The 25,987-nt window shown below is 43.3% G+C and overlaps 1 protein-coding gene across 1 annotated transcript in view; it reads left to right on the top strand.

Annotated features, from left to right (window-relative positions):
- The window catches only part of LOC135461357 (5-phosphohydroxy-L-lysine phospho-lyase-like), a 73,598-nt gene extending 52,062 nt beyond the window's left edge, over positions 1 to 21,536 (top strand). Inside the window, exons 9-11 of the mRNA XM_064738399.1 lie at positions 4,704 to 4,858; positions 12,542 to 12,631; positions 14,294 to 21,536. Coding sequence (XP_064594469.1) covers positions 4,704 to 4,858; positions 12,542 to 12,631; positions 14,294 to 14,615 — 567 coding nt within the window. The 3' untranslated portion in view covers positions 14,616 to 21,536. The remainder of the gene's footprint in view (positions 1 to 4,703; positions 4,859 to 12,541; positions 12,632 to 14,293) is intronic.
- The last annotated feature ends 4,451 nt before the right edge of the window (positions 21,537 to 25,987 follow it).

Raw genomic sequence — 25,987 nt, 5'->3', positions numbered from 1 at the left:
TCAGCCCCAGTGCTCGCTGGATCATCGAGTCTTTGAACTGAGCGTCCTTTAAGTCAATCTTCTTTACGGCGCTTTCCATCCTAGGTGAGTCTGCATTTTCCACTGAACTGGATGAAACAGTCATTCTAGTGAATAAGGGCCATATTCCTCAGATGCTGCTCCATTCAGAATCGCTGACACAGTGTCTATGGAACATTCTTCTGTACACGACAGCATGTAGGATTCTATTGGCAGAGGCATACGAGACAGTCCATCGGCAACCACATTATTCCTGCCAGGGCGATACTTCAGTTCAAACAGTGCTAATTCCGCAACCCATCTGTGACCTGTGGCGTTGAGTCTATCACTGGTTGTGACATAAGTCAGTGGATTATTGTCCGTGTACACTGTGAAGCTTGGGGCATAGTAGAGGTAATCCTTGAACTTATCTGTTACAGCCCATTTTAGAGCTAAGAACTCCAATTTACTGGAATGAAGGTGGTAGTTCTGTTTGGCAACCTAAAGAGTTCTAGAACCATAGCCAATGACTCTCATCTTGCCGTTTTGTACCTGGTAGAGCACTGCGCCTAGGCCATCCTTTGACGCATCTGTGTACAAGACGAATGGTTCGTTGAAACACGGATAACCCATCACTGAAGGCACTTGACAAAACTTTACCTTTTTGCTCTTGGTCTTTGAAGGTCGGCCATCACTACGAGTCCCACTACCTTTCAGCAGGTCATACAGTGGCTTCGCAGTTCTGGAAAAGTCCTGAATGTAATGCCGATAGTAACCGATCAGTCCAAGGAGCTTTCGGAGTTCACCAACATTCTTGGGTTTCTGCTGTTACAAAGCTACCACTGGGGCGATGTCCTTTGGGTCCATCTTGTAGCCATCTTTACTCACGATCATTCCTAGGTAACGTACTTCTCGTTTGAATACTTCACAGTTGTCTGGACGGAGTTTGATACCATGGGAAGCGAGTCGCCTCAGCAATTGTCTCACTCGTGCAACTTCATCCTGGAATGTCTTAGCATAGACCATGACATCATCAAGGTAAAATATTACTCCGCAATCCATCCAAGGCATCTTCCATGAATCGCTGGAAACAAGCTGGGGCATTTGTGAGGCCAAACGGTATTCGATTCCACTGATAAAGACCCCAGGGAGTGACGAATGCAGTCAAATGTTTACTGTTCTCATGCATAAAGCCTTGGTGGTAGGCTTTACCCTGGTCCAACAACGAAAACCAAGAATTACCTGACAGTGTGTTCAATGCATCTTGCACACGGGGAATCGGCTGTCGATCAGCTATGGTTTTCTTATTGAGCTGTCTGTAGTCGATACAGAGTCTCAGGGACTCAGGGAGCCATCACGCTTCCTAACACACACGACTGGTGATGCATAGTCACCCATCCCTTCTCTAACAAGTCCGAAAAATACGCTCTGACTTCAGCATAGAGCGCAGGGGGAAATCCAGAATATTTCTGCTGCACTGATACATTGTCCGTCAACTTAATTTCCATGTGAAGATCAGGAGCACAACCTAAGTCATTTGGATTTCTGGAGAATGCATCACACTCTTGACGCAACATGTCCCGAACAATGTTCTGCTGTCCACTAGTGAGATGACTAATGTCCACTGGTGGATCCCACTTACCACAAGTGTCACCATTCACAGAAGCATCCATACTATTGACCACAGGTTCCTGAAAGTGATTATTATCAGCATGTTTGACAGGATATACAGCATGTATGAAAGTGACATGACCTAAAATGCATTTGACATACAGTACAATCACATGGTTACTGGAATTGTAGACAGGGATATTAATGTTATGGAGTGAACAATTATTCAACATAATGAGACTGTCACTAAGCACGAGATGATCAAAATTGTGTTCAAGGTCAGGTTCAAATAGAACAGGTACAGGACTTGTGACTACAGAAGTCCTAATGCGACAGCCTACATTAACAATCTTACCTGGCAACACTTTAACAAGCTTACGGCCAGACTTTACTGAAAAAAAGATGGTCATCACGTGGTTTAACACAATTTATCAAAGCACTGATCTGACAATCACTGAGGTTTGGAAAAGCCGACCTTAATTAGGGACAAGCAGTATTGAGGACACCAGGATTGTTTACGACCTCTCCTATCGCATTAAAACCGATGATACTAACAAGAAATGGTACATTTAATGGAGAAACATGACGATCTTTTCCCAATTTCAGGTCAAGATTTACCCCAACTAACAAATGGCACATTTCCATTTACAGCCTTAAGGTTTACTCCACCACTAACAATATCTTCAGTTGGTCTCACTTTACACTTTGGCAAATTACTTGACAACCAGGAACTGCTCACTAAACTAACTTGGGAACCGGTGTCCCATAACGCACTGGTTGAAACACCATCAAGCATGCAGCTCACCACGTTTCTCTCTCCAACAAGCTTTGTGATTTTCATTTTGTCAGAGTTGCACACATAAGAGACACACTTCGCTGGTTTGTTAGATTTCTGTGATCCGATGGGGTTTTCTGTGGATGTGTCGTGAACTATGGTTGACCCCGCCTCCATAGCCCCGTTGCCGTTTCCCTTCTGCTGTTTGTCAGGGCAGTTTCTGGCTGTGTGATTACTCGCACCACAGTCCAAACAATGGCGGCACGAGCTGACCGTATTGGCTTGTCTGCAGGCTGGACATCCTCTGTACCGAGGTTTGGCGCTGCCTCAACCACGCCCATTGCTGGCCGACGTCTCCTTGATACTGGCAATTTCTGTATGTAATTGTTTTACAGACAGAAGATCTTCTTTGATCTGCGCAACATCTGTCAAGGTGTTCTTCTTGGGTTTAGGCTGGGCTGGTTTGATGTCATCCTCTTCAATGACAGAGACATTTACCTTCAGACCTTGACCTCGTGACCTTGAGGTGAGTTTCATGTGTCTCTCTTCCTCCTGTCTGGCGGCGATGCTCATCTTCTCAATTAGGAATACATCTGGGACAACGATGTTGTCAGGGTAGGGCTTTATTTCCGACCTCACATTATTATTATACAGTCCAGTCTGTAGAGCATGGAGTGTCATCAGCTGAACCAAATCACGATTGTATTTTATTTTCGAATCAGCTTCTTGCGACGCGAACAACACACGTTGACAGAGGTCAAACACTCTGATCAAGAAGTCTGGCTCGGTTTCCTTGGAACCTTGAGTGGCTGAACTAAGTAGCTGGTAAAGTTCAGTCGGGCTTCTCTCACGGAAATGAGAACGCATAATGCGGCGCAAGCTGGCAAGACTTAGGGCTGGTCTTCCCTCCAGGTAACTGCGTAACTTTAGGCTTGGACACGCAGACTTAATGACATCTTTATCGATTTCTGTCTCTGTGTACCCTTTTACCAGTCCACCCTCAATTTGGTGAATTAGGCTTGTGAATGGTAAATTGTCCTTCTGTCCTTCCACCCCAATCTGACCTGATATTTTGAACTCACGCTTTATTGAGACAATGGCTAGGGGTTCAGCAGGTGGTTTGGGTGTGACAGAACAGAGACTTTAAGTCCTTTCAGTCTGTCCAAAATTTCAGCAAGGATGTCTCTATCAATACCAAGTGTCCAAAAAGTTCATCAGCATAACAACAAGGTTCATTTTGGATTTATCTGCAACATTGTTTTGAGTCACAAGCTTAAACTCCAAACACAGTTCCTGCAAATCGGGTACTGGTATGGTCGGCAGTAAACAGCCTGTCTCCATCAGTAGGTGTTGATGGTCTGGTGTAGACATGGTGTAGTTACTACACTTATACTAGATGCTCATCGCTGTATTGTAGACATCATGCAGCATATCTATCCTGGTCACGGCACCAAATGTGAAAGACCCAGATGACACACTGTATAACGTTCGCATGGCTTTATTCTGAAGAAGAATGAAAAGGGAATTTCGTTAGGACATAATCAAAATGTGGCGATCATCTCAAGGATGGTAAATGAGTGTGCGATCCCACAATCCTTTGCGTCTGAAGTCACGCTGTCCCAAACACACGAACACTCATTCCTTATGTTATTCATTACAGGTTATGAAAAATACTGACAGAAAATTGTGCCACAATGATAGTTAATAAAAACATTTTTTATAAAAGATGGTTACTTCACTGTGGTGAGATTGCACATGTATATGGGGCCTCACACTTGCACATGCATAACTTTAATAGTTCCTCATTTAGGACTTTACATAACAGTGCTTTCCATGTATTCAGATATTGTCCATACAACTCTTCCTCAAGTACTGATTCTGCATGTATTGTCTTGAAACCTAGCATACATCTTCCCTATGATTTTAACTTGTGCATTGTGAAGTTAATTTACTCTCATCTAATTATTTTCATAATTACTCCCATTCAGGTACTTAGTGCAATGATTGATTTTAATGTAAATAGTATTCTATTATGATTGCTATATTTCTCCATTCAAGTATTTAAAAAACAAAGATTTGTCAAGTTAAGACACAGTTAAAAAGCTTTATCTTTTACCTTTGTCTTAAGTACAAACCCTCTTTCCATAGCAATGATCAGGACAATAATGGCTGGAAACAGTTTCATATCTGAGACCCCATGGGAGGACAAAAATGTGTTTTCTCAGAGAAGGAATGATAAGAAATGTAAGAAAACGAAAAAAGCTAAGAATTTCTTTTTGCTAAGAAATTGTGTTTATGATGATATATGTACTTGTTGCAGTTTGGAGGTAACCCTGTAGCCTGTGCTGTGGGGCTGGCTGTCCTAGACGTGATCAAGAATGAGAAGTTAATGTCTAGTGCTATGTCAGTGGGCAAGTGCTTGATGGAAGGATTCCGTGCTATTCTCCCCAGTCACCCAATGATGGGGGATGTAAGGTATGTGTGCTGTTCTCTCCAATCACCCAATGATGCGGATGTAAGGTACGTGTTCTACTCTACAGTACCTGTGCTGTTCTCCCCTGTCACCCAATGATGGGGGATGTAAGGTGTGTGTGCTGTTTTCCCCTATCACTCAATGATGAGGGTTGTAGGGGTTGTGTTCTACTCTACAGTACCTGTGCTGTTCTCCCCATTCAACCAATGATGGGGGAGTGTAAGGTATTTGTGCTGTTCTCCCCATTCACCCAATGGTGGGGGATGTAAGGTATGTGTTCTACTTTACAGTACCTGTGCTGTTCTCCCCTGTCACCCAATGATGGGGGATATAAGGTATGTGTGCTGTTCTCCCCTGTCACCCAATGATAGGGGATGTAATGTATGTGTGCTGTTCTCGCCATGCACCCAATGATGGGGTATGTAAGGTATGTGTGCTGTTCTCCCCTGTCACCCAATGATGGGGGTTGTAAGGTATGTGTGCTGTTCTCCCCTGTCACCCAATGATGGGGGATGTAAGGTATGTGTGCTGTTCTCCCCTGTCACCCAATGATGGGGGTTGTAAGGTATGTGTGCTGTTCTTCCCAATCACCCCATTGATGCGGATGTAAGGTACGTGTTCTACTCTACAGTACCTGTGCTGTTCTCCCCACTCACCCAGTGATGGGGGATGTAAGGTATGTGTTCTGCTCTACAGAACCTGTGCTGTTCTCCCCAGTCACCCAATGATGGGGGATGTAAGGTATGTGTGCTGTTCTCCCCTGTCACCCAATGATGGGGGATGTAAGGTATGTGTGCTGTTCTCCCCTGTCACCCAATGATGGGGGTTGTAAGGTATGTGTGCTGTTCTTCCCAATCACCCCATTGATGCGGATGTAAGGTACGTGTTCTACTCTACAGTACCTGTGCTGTTCTCCCCTGTCACCCAATGATGGGGGATATAAGGTATGTGTGCTGTTCTCTCCAGTCACCCATTGATGGGGGATGTAAGGTATGTGTGCTGTTCTCCCCAGTCACCCAATGATGGGGGTTGTAAGGTATGTGTGCTGTTCTCCCCAATCACCCCATTGATGCGGATGTAAGGTACGTGTTCTACTCTACAGTACCTGTGCTGTTCTCCCCTGTCACCCAATGATGGGGGATATAAGGTATGTGTGCTGTTCTCTCCAGTCACCCATTGATGGGGGATGTAAGGTATGTGTGCTGTTCTCCCCTGTCACCCAATGATGGGGGATGTAAGGTATGTGTGCTGTTCTCCCCTGTCACCCAATGATGGGGGTTGTAAGGTATGTGTGCTGTTCTCCCCTGTCACCCAATGATGGGGGATGTAAGGTATGTGTGCTGTTCTCCCCTGTCACCCAATGATGGGGGTTGTAAGGTATGTGTGCTGTTCTTCCCAATCACCCCATTGATGCGGATGTAAGGTACGTGTTCTACTCTACAGTACCTGTGCTGTTCTCCCCTGTCACCCAATGATGGGGGATATAAGGTATGTGTGCTGTTCTCTCCAGTCACCCATTGATGGGGGATGTAAGGTATGTGTGCTGTTCTCCCCAGTCACCCAATGATGGGGGTTGTAAGGTATGTGTGCTGTTCTCCCCAATCACCCCATTGATGCGGATGTAAGGTACGTGTTCTACTCTACAGTACCTGTGCTGTTCTCCCCTGTCACCCAATGATGGGGGATATAAGGTATGTGTGCTGTTCTCTCCAGTCACTCAATGATGGGGGATGTAAGGTATGTGTGCTGTTCTCGCCATGCACCCAATGATGGGGGATGTAAAGTATGTGTGCTGTTCTCCCTTGTCACCCAGTGATGGGGGATGTAAGGTATGTGTGCTGTTCTCCCCAGTCACCCATTGATGAGGTTTGTAAGTTATGTGTTGTGCTCTACAGTACCTGTGCTGTTCTCCCCAGTCACACAATGATGGGGGATGTAATGTATGTGTGCTGTTCTCCCCTGTCACCCAATGATGGGGGATGTAGAGTATGTGTGCTGTTCTCCCTTGTCACACAGTGATGGGGGATGTAAAGTATGTGTGCTGTTCTCCCTTGTCACCCAGTGATGGGGGATGTAAGGTATGTGTGCTGTTCTCCCCTGTCACCCAATGATGGGGGATGTAAGGTATGTGTGTTGTTCCCCCCTCTCACCCAATGATGGGGAATATAAGGTATGTGTGCTGTTCTCCCCTGTCACCCAATGATAGGGGATGTAATGTATGTGTGCTGTTCTCGCCATGCACCCAATGATGGGGTATGTAAGGTATGTCTGCTGTTCTCCCCTGTCACCCAATGATGGGGGATGTAAGGTATGTCTGCTGTTCTCCCTTGTCACCCAATGATGGGGGATGTAAGGTATGTCTGCTGTTCTCCCTTGTCACCCAATGATGGGGGATGTAAGGTATGTGTGCTGTTCTCCCCTGTCACCCAATGATGGGGGATGTAAGGTATGTGTGCTGTTCTCTCCAATCACCCAATGATGCGGATGTAAGGTACGTGTTCTACTCTACAGTACCTGTGCTGTTCTCCCCTGTCACCCAATGATGGGGGATGTAAGGTGTGTGTGCTGTTTTCCCCTATCACTCAATGATGAGGGTTGTAGGGGTTGTGTTCTACTCTACAGTACCTGTGCTGTTCTCCCCATTCAACCAATGATGGGGGAGTGTAAGGTATTTGTGCTGTTCTCCCCATTCACCCAATGGTGGGGGATGTAAGGTATGTGTTCTACTTTACAGTACCTGTGCTGTTCTCCCCTGTCACCCAATGATGGGGGATATAAGGTATGTGTGCTGTTCTCCCCTGTCACCCAATGATAGGGGATGTAATGTATGTGTGCTGTTCTCGCCATGCACCCAATGATGGGGTATGTAAGGTATGTGTGCTGTTCTCCCCTGTCACCCAATGATGGGGGATATAAGGTATGTGTGCTGTTCTCTCCAGTCACCCATTGATGGGGGATGTAAGGTATGTGTGCTGTTCTCCCCAGTCACCCAATGATGGGGGTTGTAAGGTATGTGTGCTGTTCTCCCCAATCACCCCATTGATGCGGATGTAAGGTACGTGTTCTACTCTACAGTACCTGTGCTGTTCTCCCCTGTCACCCAATGATGGGGGATATAAGGTATGTGTGCTGTTCTCTCCAGTCACCCATTGATGGGGGATGTAAGGTATGTGTGCTGTTCTCCCCTGTCACCCAATGATGGGGGATGTAAGGTATGTGTGCTGTTCTCCCCTGTCACCCAATGATGGGGGTTGTAAGGTATGTGTGCTGTTCTCCCCTGTCACCCAATGATGGGGGATGTAAGGTATGTGTGCTGTTCTCCCCTGTCACCCAATGATGGGGGTTGTAAGGTATGTGTGCTGTTCTTCCCAATCACCCCATTGATGCGGATGTAAGGTACGTGTTCTACTCTACAGTACCTGTGCTGTTCTCCCCTGTCACCCAATGATGGGGGATATAAGGTATGTGTGCTGTTCTCTCCAGTCACCCATTGATGGGGGATGTAAGGTATGTGTGCTGTTCTCCCCAGTCACCCAATGATGGGGGTTGTAAGGTATGTGTGCTGTTCTCCCCAATCACCCCATTGATGCGGATGTAAGGTACGTGTTCTACTCTACAGTACCTGTGCTGTTCTCCCCTGTCACCCAATGATGGGGGATATAAGGTATGTGTGCTGTTCTCTCCAGTCACTCAATGATAGGGGATGTAAGGTATGTGTGCAGTTCTCCCCTGTCACCCAATGATAGGGGATGTAAGGTATGTGTGCTGTTCTCCCCTGTCACCCAATGATGGGGTTTGTAAGTTATGCGTTCTGCTCTACAGTACCTGTGCTGTTCTCCCCACTCACCCAGTGATGGGGGATGTAAGGTATGTGTTCTGCTCTACAGAACCTGTGCTGTTCTCCCCAGTCACCCAATGATGGGGGATGTAAGGTATGTGTGCTGTTCTCCCCTGTCACCCAATGATGGGGGATGTAAAGTATGTGTGCTGTTCTCCCCTGTCACCCAATGATGGGGGATGTAAGGTATGTGTGCTGTTCTCCCCTGTCACCCAATGATAGGGGATGTAAGGTATGTGTGCTGTTCTCCCCTGTCACCCAATGATAGGGGATGTAAGGTATGTGTACTGTTCTCCCCATTCACCCAGTGATGGGATTTGTGAGTTATGTGTTCTGCTCTACAGTACCTGTGCTATTCTCACCAGTCACCCAATGATGGGGGATGTAAGGTATGTGTTCTGCTCTACAGTATCTGTGCTGTTCTCCCCTGTCACCCAATGATGGGGGATGTAAAGTATGTGTGCTGTTCTCCCCAGTCACCCAATGATAGAGGATGTAATGTATGTCTGCTGTTCTCCCCTGTCACCCAATGATAGGGGTATAAGGTATGTGTGCTGTTCTCCCCATTCACCCAGTGATGGGATTTGTAAGTTATGTGTTCTGCTCTACAGTACCTGTGCTGTTCTCACCAGTCACCCAATGATGGGGGATGTAAGGTATGTGTTCTGCTCTACAGTACCTGTGCTGTTCTCCCCTGTCACCCAATCATGGGGTTTGTAAGTTATGTCTTTTGCTCTACAGTACCTGTGCTGTTCTTCCCTGTCACCCAATGATGGGGGTTGTAAGGTATGTGTGCTGTTCTCCCCAGTCACCAAATGATGGGGGATGTAAGGTATGTGTTCTGCTCTGCAGTACCTGTGCTGTTCTCCCCAATCACCCAATCATGGGGTTTGTAAGTTATGTCTTTTGCTCTACAGTACCAGTGCTGTTCTTCCCTGTCACCCAATGATGGGGGTTGTAAGGTATGTGTGCTGTTCTCCCCAATCACCAAATGATGGGGAATGTAAGGTTTGTGTGCTGTTCTCCCCAGTCACCCAAAAATGATAGAGGATGTAATGTATGTGTGCTGTTCTCCCCTGTCCCCCAATGATGGGGGATGTAAGGTATGTGTACTGTTCTCCCCATTCACCCAGTGATGGGATTTGTGAGTTATGTGTTCTGCTCTACAGTACCTGTGCTGTTCTCACCAGTCACCCAATGATGGGGGATGTAAGGTATGTGTTCTGCTCTACAGTATCTGTGCTGTTCTCCCCTGTCACCCAATGATGGGGGATGTAAAGTATGTGTGCTGTTCTCCCCAGTCACCCAATGATAGAGGATGTAATGTATGTCTGCTGTTTTCCCCTGTCACCCAATGATAGGGGTATAAGGTATGTGTGCTGTTCTCCCCATTCACCCAGTGATGGGATTTGTAAGTTATGTGTTCTGCTCTACAGTACCTGTGCTGTTCTCACCAGTCACCCAATGATGGGGGATGTAAGGTATGTGTGCTGTTCTCGCCATGCACCCAATGATGGGGGATGTAAGGTATGTGTGCTGTTCTCCCCTGTCACCCAATGATGGGGGATGTAAGGTATGTGTGCTGTTCTACCCTGTCACCCAATGATGGGGGATGTAAGGTATGTGTGCTGTTCTCCCCTGTCACCCAATGATGGGGGATGTAAGGTATGTGTGCTGTTCTCCCCAGTCACCCAATGATGGGGGATGTAAGGTATGTGTGCTGTTCTCCCCATTCACCCAGTGATGGGATTTGTAAGTTATGTGTTCTGCTGTACAGTACCTGTGCTGTTCTCACCAGTCACCCAATGATGGGGGATGTAAGGTATGTGTTCTGCTCTACAGTATCTGTGCTGTTCTCCCCAGTCACCCATTCATGGGTTTTGTAAGTTATGTGTTCTGCTCTACAGTACCTGTGCTGTTCTCCCCAGTCACCCAATGATGGGGGATGTAAGGTATGTGTGCTGTTTTCGCCATGCACCCAATGTAAGGTATGTTTGCTGTTCTCCCCTGACACCCAATGATGGGGGATGTAAAGTATGTGTGCTGTTCTCCCCTGTCACCCAATGATGGGGGATGTAAGGTATGTGTTCTGCTCTACAGTATCTGTGCTGTTCTCCCCTGTCACCCAATGATAGGGGATGTAAAGTATGTGTGTTGTTCACCCCTGTCACCCAGTGATGGGGGATGTAAGGTATGTGTGCTGTTCTCCCCTTTCACCCAATGATGGGGGATGTAATATATGTGTGCTGTTCTCCCCTGTCCCCCAATGATGGGGGATGTAAGGTATGTGTGCTGTTCTCCCTAGTCACCCAATGATAGGGGATGTAAGGTATGTGTGTTGTTCTCCCCTGTCACCCAATGATGGGGGATGTAAAGTTTGTGTGCTGTTCTCCCCAGTCACCCAATCATGGGGTTTGTAAGTTATGTGTTCTGCTCTACAGTACCTGTGCTGTTCTCCTCAATCACCCAATGATGAGGGATGTAATGTATGTGTGCTGTTCTCGCCATGCACCCAATGATGGGGGATGTAAAGTATGTGTGCTGTTCTCCCTTGTCACCCAGTGATGGGGGATGTAAGGTATGTGTGCTGTTCTCCCCAGTCACCCATTGATGAGGTTTGTAAGTTATGTGTTGTGCTCTACAGTACCTGTGCTGTTCTCCCCAGTCACACAATGATGGGGGATGTAATGTATGTGTGCTGTTCTCCCCTGTCACCCAATGATGGGGGATGTAGAGTATGTGTGCTGTTCTCCCTTGTCACACAGTGATGGGGGATGTAAAGTATGTGTGCTGTTCTCCCTTGTCACCCAGTGATGGGGGATGTAAGGTATGTGTGCTGTTCTCCCTGTCACCCAATGATGGGGGATGTAAGGTATGTGTGTTGTTCCCCCCTCTCACCCAATGATGGGGAATATAAGGTATGTGTGCTGTTCTCCCCTGTCACCCAATGATAGGGGATGTAATGTATGTGTGCTGTTCTCGCCATGCACCCAATGATGGGGTATGTAAGGTATGTCTGCTGTTCTCCCCTGTCACCCAATGATGGGGGATGTAAGGTATGTCTGCTGTTCTCCCTTGTCACCCAATGATGGGGGATGTAAGGTATGTCTGCTGTTCTCCCTTGTCACCCAATGATGGGGGATGTAAGGTATGTGTTCTACTTTACAGTACCTGTGCTGTTCTCCCCTGTCACCCAATGATGGGGGATGTAAGGTATGTGTGCTGTTCTCCCCAGTCACCCAATGATGGGGGATGTAAGGTATGTGTGCTGTTCTCCCCTGTCACTCAATGATGGTTGATGTAAGGTATGTGTTCTACTCTACAGTACCCTGTGCTGTTCTTCCCAATCTTGACACCATAGCCAACACAACTGATTTCCACATGAACATCTTGACACCATAGCCAACACAACTGATTTCCACATGAACATCTTGACACCATAGCCAACACAACTGATTTCCACATGAACATCTTGACACCATAGCCAACACAACTGATTTCCACTTGAACATAGCCAACACAACTGATTTCCACATGAACATCTTGACACCATAGCCGACACAGCTAATTTCAACATGAACATCATGACACCATAGCCATCACAACTGATTTCCACATGAACATCTTGACACCATAGCCAACAAAATGGATTTCCACTGAAAGATCTTTACACCATAGCCAGTATAATGGATTACACAATGTGTTTCCCAAGCTAATGTGAACCTTTCCACTTATATGACATATTGTCATATAAGTGGAAAGTTTCTGAGCATGGCATTAAACTTTAGCCAGTTAATCAATTAACCAACATGAGACCTCAGACTGGATTATCTGGCTTCATTTTCAGGGGGATGGGAATGCTGGTCGGTATCGAAATTGTCAAGGACAAAATTAGTCGAAAACCTGCCAAAGAAGCTGCTGAAATTTTAGCATACAAGTAAGTTTATTATTTCATAACTGGATTTTGTGAACTATTCTGATTCTGATTGAACTCTACTAAGCTTGTTTTTGTCTCATAAGCTTGGACGCCGTCATAAAGTTATGAATTTCTGAGTTAACATACATATACGTACATAAATTGGCCTGTGAATAAAGGACAAATTTCTCATGCAAAGGTTAATAATTTAGAAACATTTGTATGAAATAATATAATGTCAAAATTTTTAGAAATACTGACAAAGAACAAAATCCTAAAATTTGAATATGCTGTTTTTCTCAATAAGGTTTTGAACAGTCACTGAGCTCGCAGTGTTAGTTAGCTGCACATGTGACTAAATGCTGTACAACAACTGATGTTTTTCTATGGCTTGTGGTTTTTCTATGGCTTGTGGTTTTTCTACGGCTTGTGGTTTTTCTATGGCTTGTGGTTATGTGTTGCTATGGCTTATGGCTGTCTTCTTCATGACCGGAGGCTGTGTTTTTCTTGGGCTTGTGGCTGTGTTTCTCTATGGCTTGTGACTGTGTTTCTCTATGGTTTGTGGTTGTGTTTCTCTATGGCTTGTGGCTGTGTTTCTCTGTGGCTTGTGGCTGTGTATCTCTATGGTTTGTGGTTGTGTTCCTCTATGGCTTGTGGCGGTGTTTTCTATGGCTTTTCGTTGTGTTTCTCCATGGCTTGTGGCTGTGTTTCTCTATGGTTTGTGGCTGTGTTTCTCTATGACTTGTGGTTGTATTTCTCTATGGTTTGTGGCTGTGTTTCTCTATGGTTTGTGGCTGTGTTTCTCTATGACTTGTGGGTGTGTTTCTCTATGGTTTGTGGATGTGTTTCTCTATGGCTTGTGGTTGTATTTCTCTATAGTTTGTGGTTGTCTTTCTCTGGTTTGTGATTGTGTTTCTCTATGACTTTTGGTTGTGTTTCTCTATGGCTTGTGGCTGTGTTTCTCTATGGTTTGTGGATGTGTTTGTCTATGGCTTATGGCTGTCTTCTTCATGACCGGAGGCTGTGTTTTTCTTGGGCTTGTGGTTGTGTTTCTCTATGGCTTGTGACTGTGTTTCTCTATGGTTTGTGGCTGTGTTTCTCTATGGCTTGTGGTTGTGTTTCTCTATGGTTTGTGGATGTGTTTCTCTATGGCTTGTGGTTGTATTTCTCTATAGTTTGTGATTGTGTTTCTCTGGTTTGTGATTGTGTTTCTCTGTGACTTGTGGTTGTGTTTCTCTATGGCTTGTGGCTGTGTTTCTCTATGGCTTGTGGTTGTGTTTCTCTATGGCTTGTGGTTGTGTTTATCTATGGTTTGTGATTGTGTTTCTCTATGGCTTGTGGTTGTGTTTTTCTATGTGCTTGTGGTTGTGTTTTTCTATGGCTTGTGGCTGTGTTTCTCTATGGCTTGTGGTTGTGTTTGTCTATGGCTTGTGGCTCTGTTTCTCTATGGCTTGTGGTTGTGTTTGTCTATGGCTTGTGGTTGTGTTTCTCCATGACTTGTGGTTTTGTTTCTTTATGGCTTGTTGCTGTGTTTCTCTATGGCTTGAGGTTGTGTTTCTCTGGTTTGTGGTGGCGTTTCCCTATGGCTTGTTGTTATGTTTCTCTATGGCTTGTGGTTGTGTTTTTCTGTGGCTCATGGTTGTGTTTTTGTATGTCTTATGATTGTGTTATACTGCCCTCCAGAATGAAAGAGGAGAAGATAATCGTGGCGTATGAGGGACCAGAAAGGAACGTAATTTTCCTCACTCCTCCTATGTGCTTCACGTGTGACAACGCCCGCCGGCTGGTCCAGACCTTCCACAGGGTTCTGGAGACAATAGAGCGCGGGGCACTGAGTGCTGGCTTGACCACCCTGGAGCCCGGCCACAAGCCTGTGGATGAGCCCCTGGACGTACCCATACATGTTTTGTCAGAGGTAGAGGAGACCCCGCTTTGTATGGAGGAGGATGATAGTGAGGATGGGCAACCGCGCTCCAAGCACGCCCGCTACGAGGAAATGGATTGATGCAAATCCGATCTCTCTTGCTATCGACAGTGTATGTGATATTTATAGGTATATGTATATATAGGCTGGTACTAAGCTATACCATAGTCCTACTTGACTGGCTAAGCTCTGGTTCTTTCATATAGCCCCAAGCATTATACATGCAGCTGATGTGTAGTGGTATGCTCACGAATCACCACTGAGTTTGGGAAAAGTGAACTTATAAAATAGCAAAACATAAAATGCATACAAGCAATGCGTTAACAAATTTGTTCAGAATGCTGTTTCCTGATTTTGATTATGTTTGAAAATGGCATACACATCGAAGCGTTCAAATGATATGTGTACATCTGCAGGATGTTGGGAGTTGACAGATTGTTCGTGTAGGGTTCTACCTCCAACACCAAGGTCACCTTTTGGTTGTAATTGATTTCTTGGATGAGTGTGGATTTCTACAACTGTTCACCTGTATTCATGACACTGTTGAACTTCTCATCTCTGCCAGCCATCACTGCTACACGTACATCTAAATAGTTGTTGACATGATTCATACAAGAACAATAAGTCTATGGTGTTTAGACATCTAGTTGAGACGTATCTGACTGTTCCATGTATCTGATGTTAGGCCTGCCCGTATTGACTGTCTTTATACTTTGAATGTCATTTGCACCATCCTCATCCATTCACCAAACAGTGAGTAACTCTGTATTCACCAAACAGTGAGTAATTCACCAAGCAAGGAGTAACTCTATTCATCAAACAATGAGTAACTCAGTGAGTAAGTATGGTATTCGCCACAGAGTGAGTAACTCTATTCACCTATCAGAGAGTAACTCCGGTATTCACCAGACAGTGACTATCTCTGTATTCAGCAAACTCACAGTGTTAACCCATCATGTAAACATGTACAATGTGCAAAGTCTCTTCTGTTATGTCTGTGTGAGAATCAATGTTAAATTGTATCTCAAGAAGTACTGTTTGTATTGAGATCTGGTTTGGTTGCATGTATCAGCACTATAACACTAGGGGAATGTTCCATCATGTATTAGCACTATAACACTAGGGGAATGTTCCGTCATGTATGAGCAGAATAACACTAGGGGAATGTTCCATCATATATTAGCAGAATAACATTAGGGGAATGTTCCATCATATATTAGCACAGTAACACTAGGGGAATGTTCCATCATGTAGTAGCACAGTAACACTAGGGGAATGTTCCATCATGTATTCACCCTGTAACACTAGGGGAATGTTCCATCATATAGTAGTACAATAACACTAGGGGAATGTTCCATCATGTAGTAGCACAATAACACTGGGGGAATGTCCCATCGTTGCTGCTCTTGTGTCAGGTTAATTTCACTACATTACAAAATTACCTACTCATTGTCTTGTGTATTACAATCAATGTCAAGGTCAGTGTTTGGGGGAAGTGAGTACAAATGACAACCTACTCAGATAAATTGCATTTATGTTTTTTTATCATTTAAATTTAAAGGGGCAAGTGTCATTCATTACTATTTGTAGAAAAAGCAGCAGCATTTTTATTCTAATATCGGCCTACATAAATAGCGTGGTTCTCATACACCCGGCTGATGACCGGTGGTAAACAGTCAAGTCTGCCAGGACCAGCGGTGCGAGTGTCCAAGTGATGTTGACTGGTGAGTTGAACACTTTTCAGCTTTCCTGGTGGCGACCTACAGTGGAACACCCGCGATGCATCCTCACCAGTGGTGGTGTTCTCATAACGCCAACAGAGACTGCTGGTGGGTGACTGCAGGCTCTATGAGAACCAGGCCTAAATCTCAACATTGTCAGATGTGTACCAATAACTGTTGTACGTAGTTTTTGCCCCATAATTTAAATGGAAACAAAAAGATGGAGAAAGAAATTACTTAAAGTCACTGTGTCTGTAACGTCATAGTGCCTGTAACGTCACTGTGCCTATGACGTCACTGTGTCTGTAATGTCACAGTGCCTATGACATCACTGTGTCTGTAACGTCACTGTGCCTATGACGTCACTGTGTCTGTAACGTCGCTGTGTTTGTAACATCATGGTGCCTGTATCATCAATGTGCCTATGGTGTCACTGTGTCTGTAACGTCATAGTGCCTGTAACATCACTGTGTCTGTAATGTGACTGTGTCTGTAACGTCATTGTGTCTGTAACGTCACTGTGCCTATGACATTACTGTGTCTGTAGTGTCATAATGCCTGTAACGTCACAGTGCCAGTAACGTCACAGTGCCTGTAATGTCACTGTATCTCACTATTATACTCTGACACTGTACTTGAGATTTGGAATGTGACAACCTTTACCAAGTATTACCAGCCATGTGTACAAATTGTTTTCTATCAGAATTCAGGTGTTGTTTTGTGTCATGTGTAAAGCCTGAAAATTTTGTTATGATAGCTAATATTTTGGGATCTAATATACTCTTTGCTACATTCATATATTGATATTAATAAATACTTGGTATTTTGTGACTTTTTGATTACCTGATCATTGTTGATACTGCTGTATGTATTGGGATGGTATCCTTACTCGGGTTTTAAAAGGTTGTCTTTATCTTACTGTTATGAAAGGTGGACTGGCTACTTGACATAATTGTATACATAATACATGTACACACATATCGGCCCTGCCCAGCGTTGCACATATGTGCTCAATGCATGTAACAGCTGACTTAACACACCAACAACAAAATACCCAGCATACTTTGAAGACACGAGCAAGTTTTTGTCCTGCAAAACACAAGCCAACTGTGACATAAATTCCTGATTTGTGTGCAACATTTGATGACTTACTAACTGTGTACATGGCCCAGGTTTAGATGCATGTTTTTAAATTGTTCTACTATACATGATGTTAATTTATTCCCAGCCTAGGATAGGGGATTTCGTAGTTTTCTCTACCTTCGCTGTGTTTAGGCTTTGGAATGTACTTTTGATTGGTGTTTTATTTGATTGGTGAAGAACTCAAGAATATTTCACTTATACAACAGCCAGCATTATGGTGGGAGGAAACCGTGCAGAGCCAGGGGGAAACCCCATAACCATTTGCAGGTTACTGCCAGACCTTCCTGTGTGGATGTACATGTGGTAAGAGGTCAGCAGCTATTGTTCTTATCAGTATTCAGTCGATAGCTTCAGGTATCAGGGGGAGTTTTCCCCACCCATAAATGTGGTATTAAGCACCAATCAGCAACAAGATAGGAGTATACAATTGAGTTCCTCAAAATGTGCAAGTGAGTGTCTGCATTTGCGTGTCTGAAGGTGTGTGTGGGCATGTGCAAGTACATGTGCGTGTCTGAAGGTGTGTGTGGGCGTGTGCGAGTGCATGTGCGTGTCTCAAGGTGTATGTGAAGTTTACTAAATGTACACATGTAGATGTTGATTGTGCAGGGCAGCTTGTATCAGAACTACAGAGCTGCTTTTCATAGCTGGGTTTTGATTGTTTCCTTATGTCTCCCAATGTTTCTTATACAGTGTATCTTGTCAAGGGCCTCCATGTAGTTTGCACATGTATATACTGTATAGTGTATGTATGAAATGTGGATTTGACCAGTTTTATCGTCTGCTAAGTGTTGAAAATCCAGCTAATATCTTACCTGTTTACATTGTAAAGTGGGATCAAACTTAAATTATGATATTCCGAAATATGGGTAGTATGTGTGTAGCCATAGAGAGAACATGTAACAAGATAATCCTGGAATGTCTGAGAACAGTTTACTGCTGTAGTACATGTAGATACTGGTAACCTGTAAGTTGAGGTTGTGTACAACATGTAACAAGATAATCCTGGAATGTCTGAGAACAGTTTACTGATGTAGTACATGTAGATGCTGGTAACTTGTGAGATGAGGTTGTGTACAACATGTAACAAGATAATCCTGGAATGTCTGAGAACAGTTTACTGCGGTAGTACATGTAGATACTGGTAACCTGTGAGATGAGGTTGTGTACAACATGTAACAAGATAATCCTGGAATGTCTGAGAACAGTTTACTGCTGTAGTACATGTAGATACTGGTAACCTGTGAGATGAGGTTGTGTACAACATGTAACAAGATAATCCTGGAATGTCTGAGAACAGTTTACTGCTGTAGTACATGTAGATGCTGGTAACTTGTGAGATGAGGTTGTGTACAACATGTAACAAGATAATCCTGGAATGTCTGAGAACAGTTTACTGATGTAGTACATGTAGATACTGGTAACCTGTAAGATGAGGTTGTGTACAACATGTAACAAGATAATCCTGGAATGTCTGAGAACAGTTTATTGATGTAGTACATGTAGATACTGGTAACCTGTAAGATGAGGTTGTGTACAACATGTAACAAGATAATCCTGGAATGTCTGAGAACAGTTTACTGCTGTAGTACATGTAGATACTGGTAACTTGTGAGATGAGGTTGTGTACAACATGTAACAAGATAATCCTGGAATGTCTGAGAACAGTTTACTGCTGTAGTACATGTAGATACTGGTAACTTGTGAGATGAGGTTGTGTACAACATGTAACAAGATAATCCTGGAATATCTGGGAGCAGTTTACTGCTGTAGTACATGTAGATACTGGTAACTTGTGAGATGAGGTTGTGTACAACATGTAACAAGATAATCCTGGAATATCTGAGAACAGTTTACTGCTGTAGTACATGTAGATACTGGTAACCTGTGAGATGAGGTTGTGTACAACATGTAACAAGATAATCCTGGAATGTCTGAGAACAGTTTACTGCTGTAGTACATGTAGATACTGGTAACTTGTGAGATGAGGTTGTGTACAACATGTAACAAGATAATCCTGGAATGTCTGAGAACAGTTTACTGCTGTAGTACATGTAGATACTGGTAACTTGTGAGATGAGGTTGTGTAGACACAAAGAGAACATATAACAAGATAATCCCGGAATGTCTGAGAACAGTTTACTGCTGTAGTACATGTAGATACTGGTAACTTGTAAGATGAGGTTGTGTACAACATGTAACAAGGTAATCCTGGAATGTCTGAGAACAGTTTACTGCTGTAGTACTTGTAGATACTGGTAACTTGTAAGATGAGGTTGTGTACAACATGTAACAAGATAATCCTGGAATGTCTGAGAACAGTTTACTGATGTAGTACATGTAGATACTGGTAACCTGTGAGATGAGGTTGTGTACAACATGTAACAAGATAATCCTGGAATGTCTGAGAACAGTTTACTGCTGTAGTACATGTAGATACTGGTAACTTGTGAGATGAGGTTGTGTACAACATGTAACAAGATAATCCTGGAATGTCTGAGAACAGTTTACTGCTGTAGTACATGTAGATACTGGTAACTTGTGAGATGAGGTTGTGTACAACATGTAACAAGATAATCCTGGAATATCTGGGAGCAGTTTACTGCTGTAGTACATGTAGATACTGGTAACTTGTGAGATGAGGTTGTGTACAACATGTAACAAGATAATCCTGGAATATCTGAGAACAGTTTACTGATGTAGTACATGTAGATACTGGTAACCTGTAAGATGAGGTTGTGTACAACATGTAACAAGATAATCCTGGAATGTCTGAGAACAGTTTACTGCTGTAGTACATGTAGATACTGGTAACTTGTGAGATGAGGTTGTGTAGACACAAAGAGAACATATAACAAGATAATCCCGGAATGTCTGAGAACAGTTTACTGCTGTAGTACATGTAGATACTGGTAACTTGTAAGATGAGGTTGTGTACAACATGTAGCAAGATAATCCTGGAATGTCTGAGAACAGTTTACTGCTGTAGTACTTGTAGATACTGGTAACTTGTAAGATGAGGTTGTGTACAGCATGTAACAAGATAATCCTGGAATGTCTGAGAACAGTTTACTGATGTAGTACATGTAGATACTGGTAACCTGTGAGATGAGGTTGTGTACAAAATGTAACAAGATAATCCTGGAATGTCTGAGAACAGTTTACTGCTGTAGTACATGTAGATACTGGTAACTTGTGAGATGAGGTTGTGTACAACATGTAACAAGATAATCCTGGAATGTCTGAGAACAGTTTACTGCTGTAGTACATGTAGATACTGGTACCTTGTAAGATGAGGTTGTGTACAACATGTAACAAGATAATCCCGGAATGTCTGAGAACAGTTTACTGCTGTAGTACATGTAGATACTGGTAACTTGTGAGATGAGGTTGTGTACAACATGTAACAAGATAATCCTGGAATGTCTGGAACTTACCCGTCGTATGATATGACAGTCATGTGATAAGTGTGATGTTTATTATTTTTTTTAAAACTTTGCCGTCATGACTTTAATAACATGCTTATGCCAGACCTACAATGTACATGTTGGCAGTGAAATGTTGTGTACAGATATCTCTGTAATAAAATGATAATGAAGCCACTGGCTATTTTTGTATACTACTATGGTTTTTATGTATATTGACTATCAAAGATCTTACCTCAAATGTTGAATCCCCCCTCCCATCTCCCATGCTCTGTGGTTTAAATCTCATGGTTGGTAAAAAAACACAGGTTAAACTATATCTGCATGTGCCAGCATGTGTAGGACTGGCGGTAGATATACTATAACTGTATTATAAAAGTTTCTACGGAGCCTGTATGTTACTGTTTTAGAGTTTATAACATTGTTACATTACTACACACTAACATGACCCATGTATAGAGCTAGTGACTTCATCATTATCTTCATGACTGTAAAACAATTGTTTCTCATGCCATACCTTGTCAGGTGTGATCATTTTAAAAGTGTGCTTGTTGGTGGAAAGTATTAAATAATGCTCTTGTTGAATTTAAGTTGTAGCTATTGAATCCAATGTATTGTTACAGTGTCAGTCTTTTGTTCATTATAGATTGAAACAATAGTTGTCTATACTTTTTATGTTTAACATCATGAATAAATGTTTCGCTTTCATGGTCTAAAGTAAACGTTTCTTACTTTCCTAATTCTTCATCCGTGACAGTGTAAACCTTTCATTCCTTTCCGTATTTTATCTGTGTAAACCATTCTTTCCTTCCTATAATCCATCCGTGCTGATGTAAACCGGGCTTTTCTTCCTTTGATCCATCCGTGTTGATGTAAACCGGGGTTTTCTTCCTTCGATCCATCCGTGTTGGTGTAAACTGGTCTTTACTTCCTGTAATCCATCTGCATTGATGTAAACCCGTCTTTTCTTCGTGTAATCTATTCGCCTTGGTGTAAACCGGTCTTTACTTCCTGTAATCCATCACTAAACATAATGGACAATGATGTAAATTTATCTTGTTATTAAACTGATTCATCTGATGTCCTGGTGGCCTTTATGCAACACGGAGGACACACATGTAAAACTGGAGACCATCACTGAGCTCAATGGACAATGATGTGAATTTTTCTTGCTATTAAACTGGTCCATCTGTTGTCCAGGCGGCCTGTATACACCACGCCGGACATACATGTAAGAGTGGAGTCCATTATTGAGCTCAATGGACAATGATGTGAATTTATCTTGTTATTAAACTGGTCCATCTGAGGTCCAGGTGGCCTGTGTACAACACGGGGAAAATACATGTAACACTGGAGTCCATCATTGAGATCAATGGACAATGATGTGAATTTATCTTGTTATTAAACTGGTCCATCTGTTGTCCAGGCGGCCTGTATACAACACGCCGGACACACATATAAGAGTGGAGTCCATCATTGAGCTCAATGGAAAATAATGTGAATTTATCTTGCTATTAAACTGGTCCATCTGATGTCCAGGCGGCCTATATGCAACACGGTGGACACGCATGTAAGAGTGGAATCTATCATTGAGCTCAATGGACAATGATGTGAACATATCTTGCTATTAAACTGGTCCATCTGATGTCCAGGGGGCCTGTTTACAACACGCGGGACACACGTGAAAGAGTGGAGTCCATCATTGAGGTCAATGGACAATGATGTAAATATATCTTGCTATTAAACTGGTCCATCTGCTGGCCACGTTGCCTGTATGCAACATGGGGGACACACAGGAGAAGAGTGGAGTCCATCACTGAACGTAATGGACAATAATGTGAATATATCTTGCTGTTAAACTGGTCCATCTGATGTCCAGGCGGCCTGTATACAACACGGGGGATACACATGTAAGACTGGAGTCCATCATTGAGCTCAAAGGACAATGATGTGAATTTATCTTGCTATTAAACTGGTCCATCTGATGTCCAGGTGGCCTTTATGCAACACGGTGGACACACATGTAAGAGTGGAATCCATCGTTAAGCTCAATGGACAATGATGTGAATTGATCTTGCTATTAAACTGGTCCATTTGATGTCCAGGCGGCCTCTATGCAACATGGGAAACACACATGTTAGAGTGGACTCCATCACTGAACTTAATGGACAATATGAATTTATTTTGCTATTAAACTGATCCATCTGATGTCCTGGTGGCCTATATACAACACGGAGGACACACATGTAAAACTGGAGTCCATCATTGAGCTCAATGGACAATGATGTGAATTTATCTTGCTATTAAACTGGTCCATCTGTTGTTCACGTGGCCTGTATACAACACAGAGGACACACATGTAAGACTGGATTCCATTATTGAGCTCAATGAACAAAAATGTGAATTTATCTTGTTATTAAGCTGCTCCATCTGATGTCCAGGCGGCCTATATGCAACACGGTGGACACGCATGTAAGAGTGGAGTCTATCATTGAGCTCAATGGACAATGATGTGAATATATCTTGCTATTAAACTGGTCCATCTGATGTCCAGGTGGCCTGTTTACAACACGCGGGACACACGTGAAAGAGTGGAGTCTATCATTTAGGTCAATGGACAATGATGTAAATATATCTTGCTATTAAACTGGTCCATCTGATGTTCACGTTGCCTGTATGCACCATGGGGGACACACATAGAAAGTGGAGTCCATCCCTGAACTTAATGGACAATAATGTGAATATATCTTGCTGTTTAACTGGTCCATCTGATGTCCAGGCGGCCTGTATACAACACAGAGGACACACATGTAAGACTGTAGTCCATCATTGAGTTCAATGTACAATGATGTGAATTTATCTTGCTATTGAACTGGTCCATCTGTTGTCCAGGCGGCCCTTATACAACACGGGGGATACACATGTAAGAGTGGAGTCCATCATTGAGCTCAAAGGACAATGATGTGAATTTATCTTGCTATTAAACTGGTCCATCTGATGTCCAGGTGGCCTTTATGCAACACAATGGACACACATGTAAGAGTGGAGTCCATCATTAAGCTCAGTGGACAATGATGTGAATTGATCTTGCTATTAAACTGGTCAATTTGATGTCCAGGCGGCCTCTATGCAACATGGGGAACACACATGGAAGAGTGGAGTCCATCACTGAACATAATGGACAATGATGTGAGATTACTTTGCTATTAAACTGATCCATCTGATGTCCTGGTAGCCTATATACCACACGGAGGACACACATGTAAAACTATAGACCATCATTGAGCTCAATGGACAATGATGTGAATTTTTCTTGCTATTAAACTGGTCCATCTGTTGTCCAGGCGGCCTGTATACAACACGCCGGACACACATATAAGAGTGGATTCCATTATTGTGCTCAATGAACAAAAATGTGAATTTATCTTGTTATTAAACTGGTCCATCTGATGTCCAGGCGGCCTATATGCAACACGGTGGACACACATGTAAGAGTGGAGTCTATCATTGAGCTCAGTGGACAATGATGTGAATATATCTTGCTATTAAACTGGTCCATCTTATGTCCAGGGGGCCTGTTTACAACACGTGGGACACACGTGAAAGAGTTTAGTCCATCATTGAAGTCAATGGACAATGATGTGAATTGATCTTGCTATTAAACTGGTCCATCTGATGTCCACGTTGCCTGTATGCAACACGGGGGATACACATGTAAGACTGGAGTCCATCATTAAGCTCAATGGACAATCATGTGAATTGATATTGCTGTTTAACTGGTCCATCTGATGCCCAGGCGGCCTGTATACAACACGGGGGACACACATGTAAGACTGTAGTCCACAATTGAGTTCAATGTACAATGAATGTGAATATATCTTGCTATTAAACTGGTCCATCTGTTGTCCAGGCGGCCCTTACACAACACGCGGGACACACATGTAAGTCTGGAGTCCATCATTGAGCTCAAAGGACAATGGTGTAAATTTATCTTGTTATTAAATTGGTCCATCTGATGTCCAGGTGGCCTTTATGCAACACGGTGGACACACATGTAAGAGTGGAATCCATCGTTAAGCTCAATGGACAATGATGTGAATTGATTTTGGTATTAAACTGGTCCATTTGATGTCCAGGCGGCCTCTATGCAACACGAAGGACACACATGTAAGAGTGGAGTCCATCACTGAACTTAATGGACAATGATGTGAATTTATGTTTCTATTAAACTGGCCCATCTGATGTCCAGGCGGCCTGTATACAACACAGGGGACACACATGTAAGAGTGGAGTCCACAATTGAGTTCAATGTACAATGAATGTGAATATATCTTGCTATTAAACTGGTCCATCTGTTGTCCAGGCGGCCCTTACACAACACGCGGGACACACATGTAAGTCTGGAGTCCATCATTGAGCTCAAAGGATAATGGTGTAAATTTATCTTGTTATTAAATTGGTCCATCTGATGTCCAGGCGGCCTGTATACAACACAGGGGACACACATGTAAGAGTGGAGTCCATCATTGACCTCTATGGACAATGATGTGAAATTATCTTGTAATTTAACTGGCCCATGTGATGTCCAGGTGGCATGTATACAACACGCGGGACACTTATGTAACAGCCTTCTTCAGACTTGTTTAAATCATCTGGGATATGTGTGAAGCGATTATAAATGAACGGAACTAATACACTGCCTTGTTTTTCTTTCCTGAACATAATTACTGATCTGTATCCTTCAATGTTATGTCCTTCAGTGGATGGATTAATCCAGCTGTCACTAATACCTGTCAGGGAAAATTTCTTTCCAGTATTAGCCACAAAGCTTATGATGTGAGTGAAGTGCATTTTCAAATTGCGTGCAATGTAGTGGATGATCGAAGCTGGGCTATAGTGGCGATCAGATAGTGTAGAAGGATGGAATTAAAAGTGCTTTGTGCGAACTAATTAGGTTGATTGCTAGGTAAATTTTACCAGCGCATAATTTCATCGGGGGTATCATCTGTGATATAGTGGTTCGTTTCTAAATCCTGAAATTCTATAGGGTTAAATGATATATTATTAAATTCATCAAAAAGGAGTGTAGATTGTGTTTCGAGTCGACAGTTGCAGTACCGGTACTGAAAAAGGCAATTGTTTGAAATCCACTGTGCGGTTATTAACA

The sequence above is a fragment of the Liolophura sinensis genome, chromosome 1, assembly GCF_032854445.1.
Source record: "Liolophura sinensis isolate JHLJ2023 chromosome 1, CUHK_Ljap_v2, whole genome shotgun sequence".
Taxonomy (NCBI): Eukaryota; Metazoa; Mollusca; class Polyplacophora; order Chitonida; family Chitonidae; genus Liolophura; species Liolophura sinensis.
This window is presented reverse-complemented; position numbering and strand designations above follow the sequence as displayed.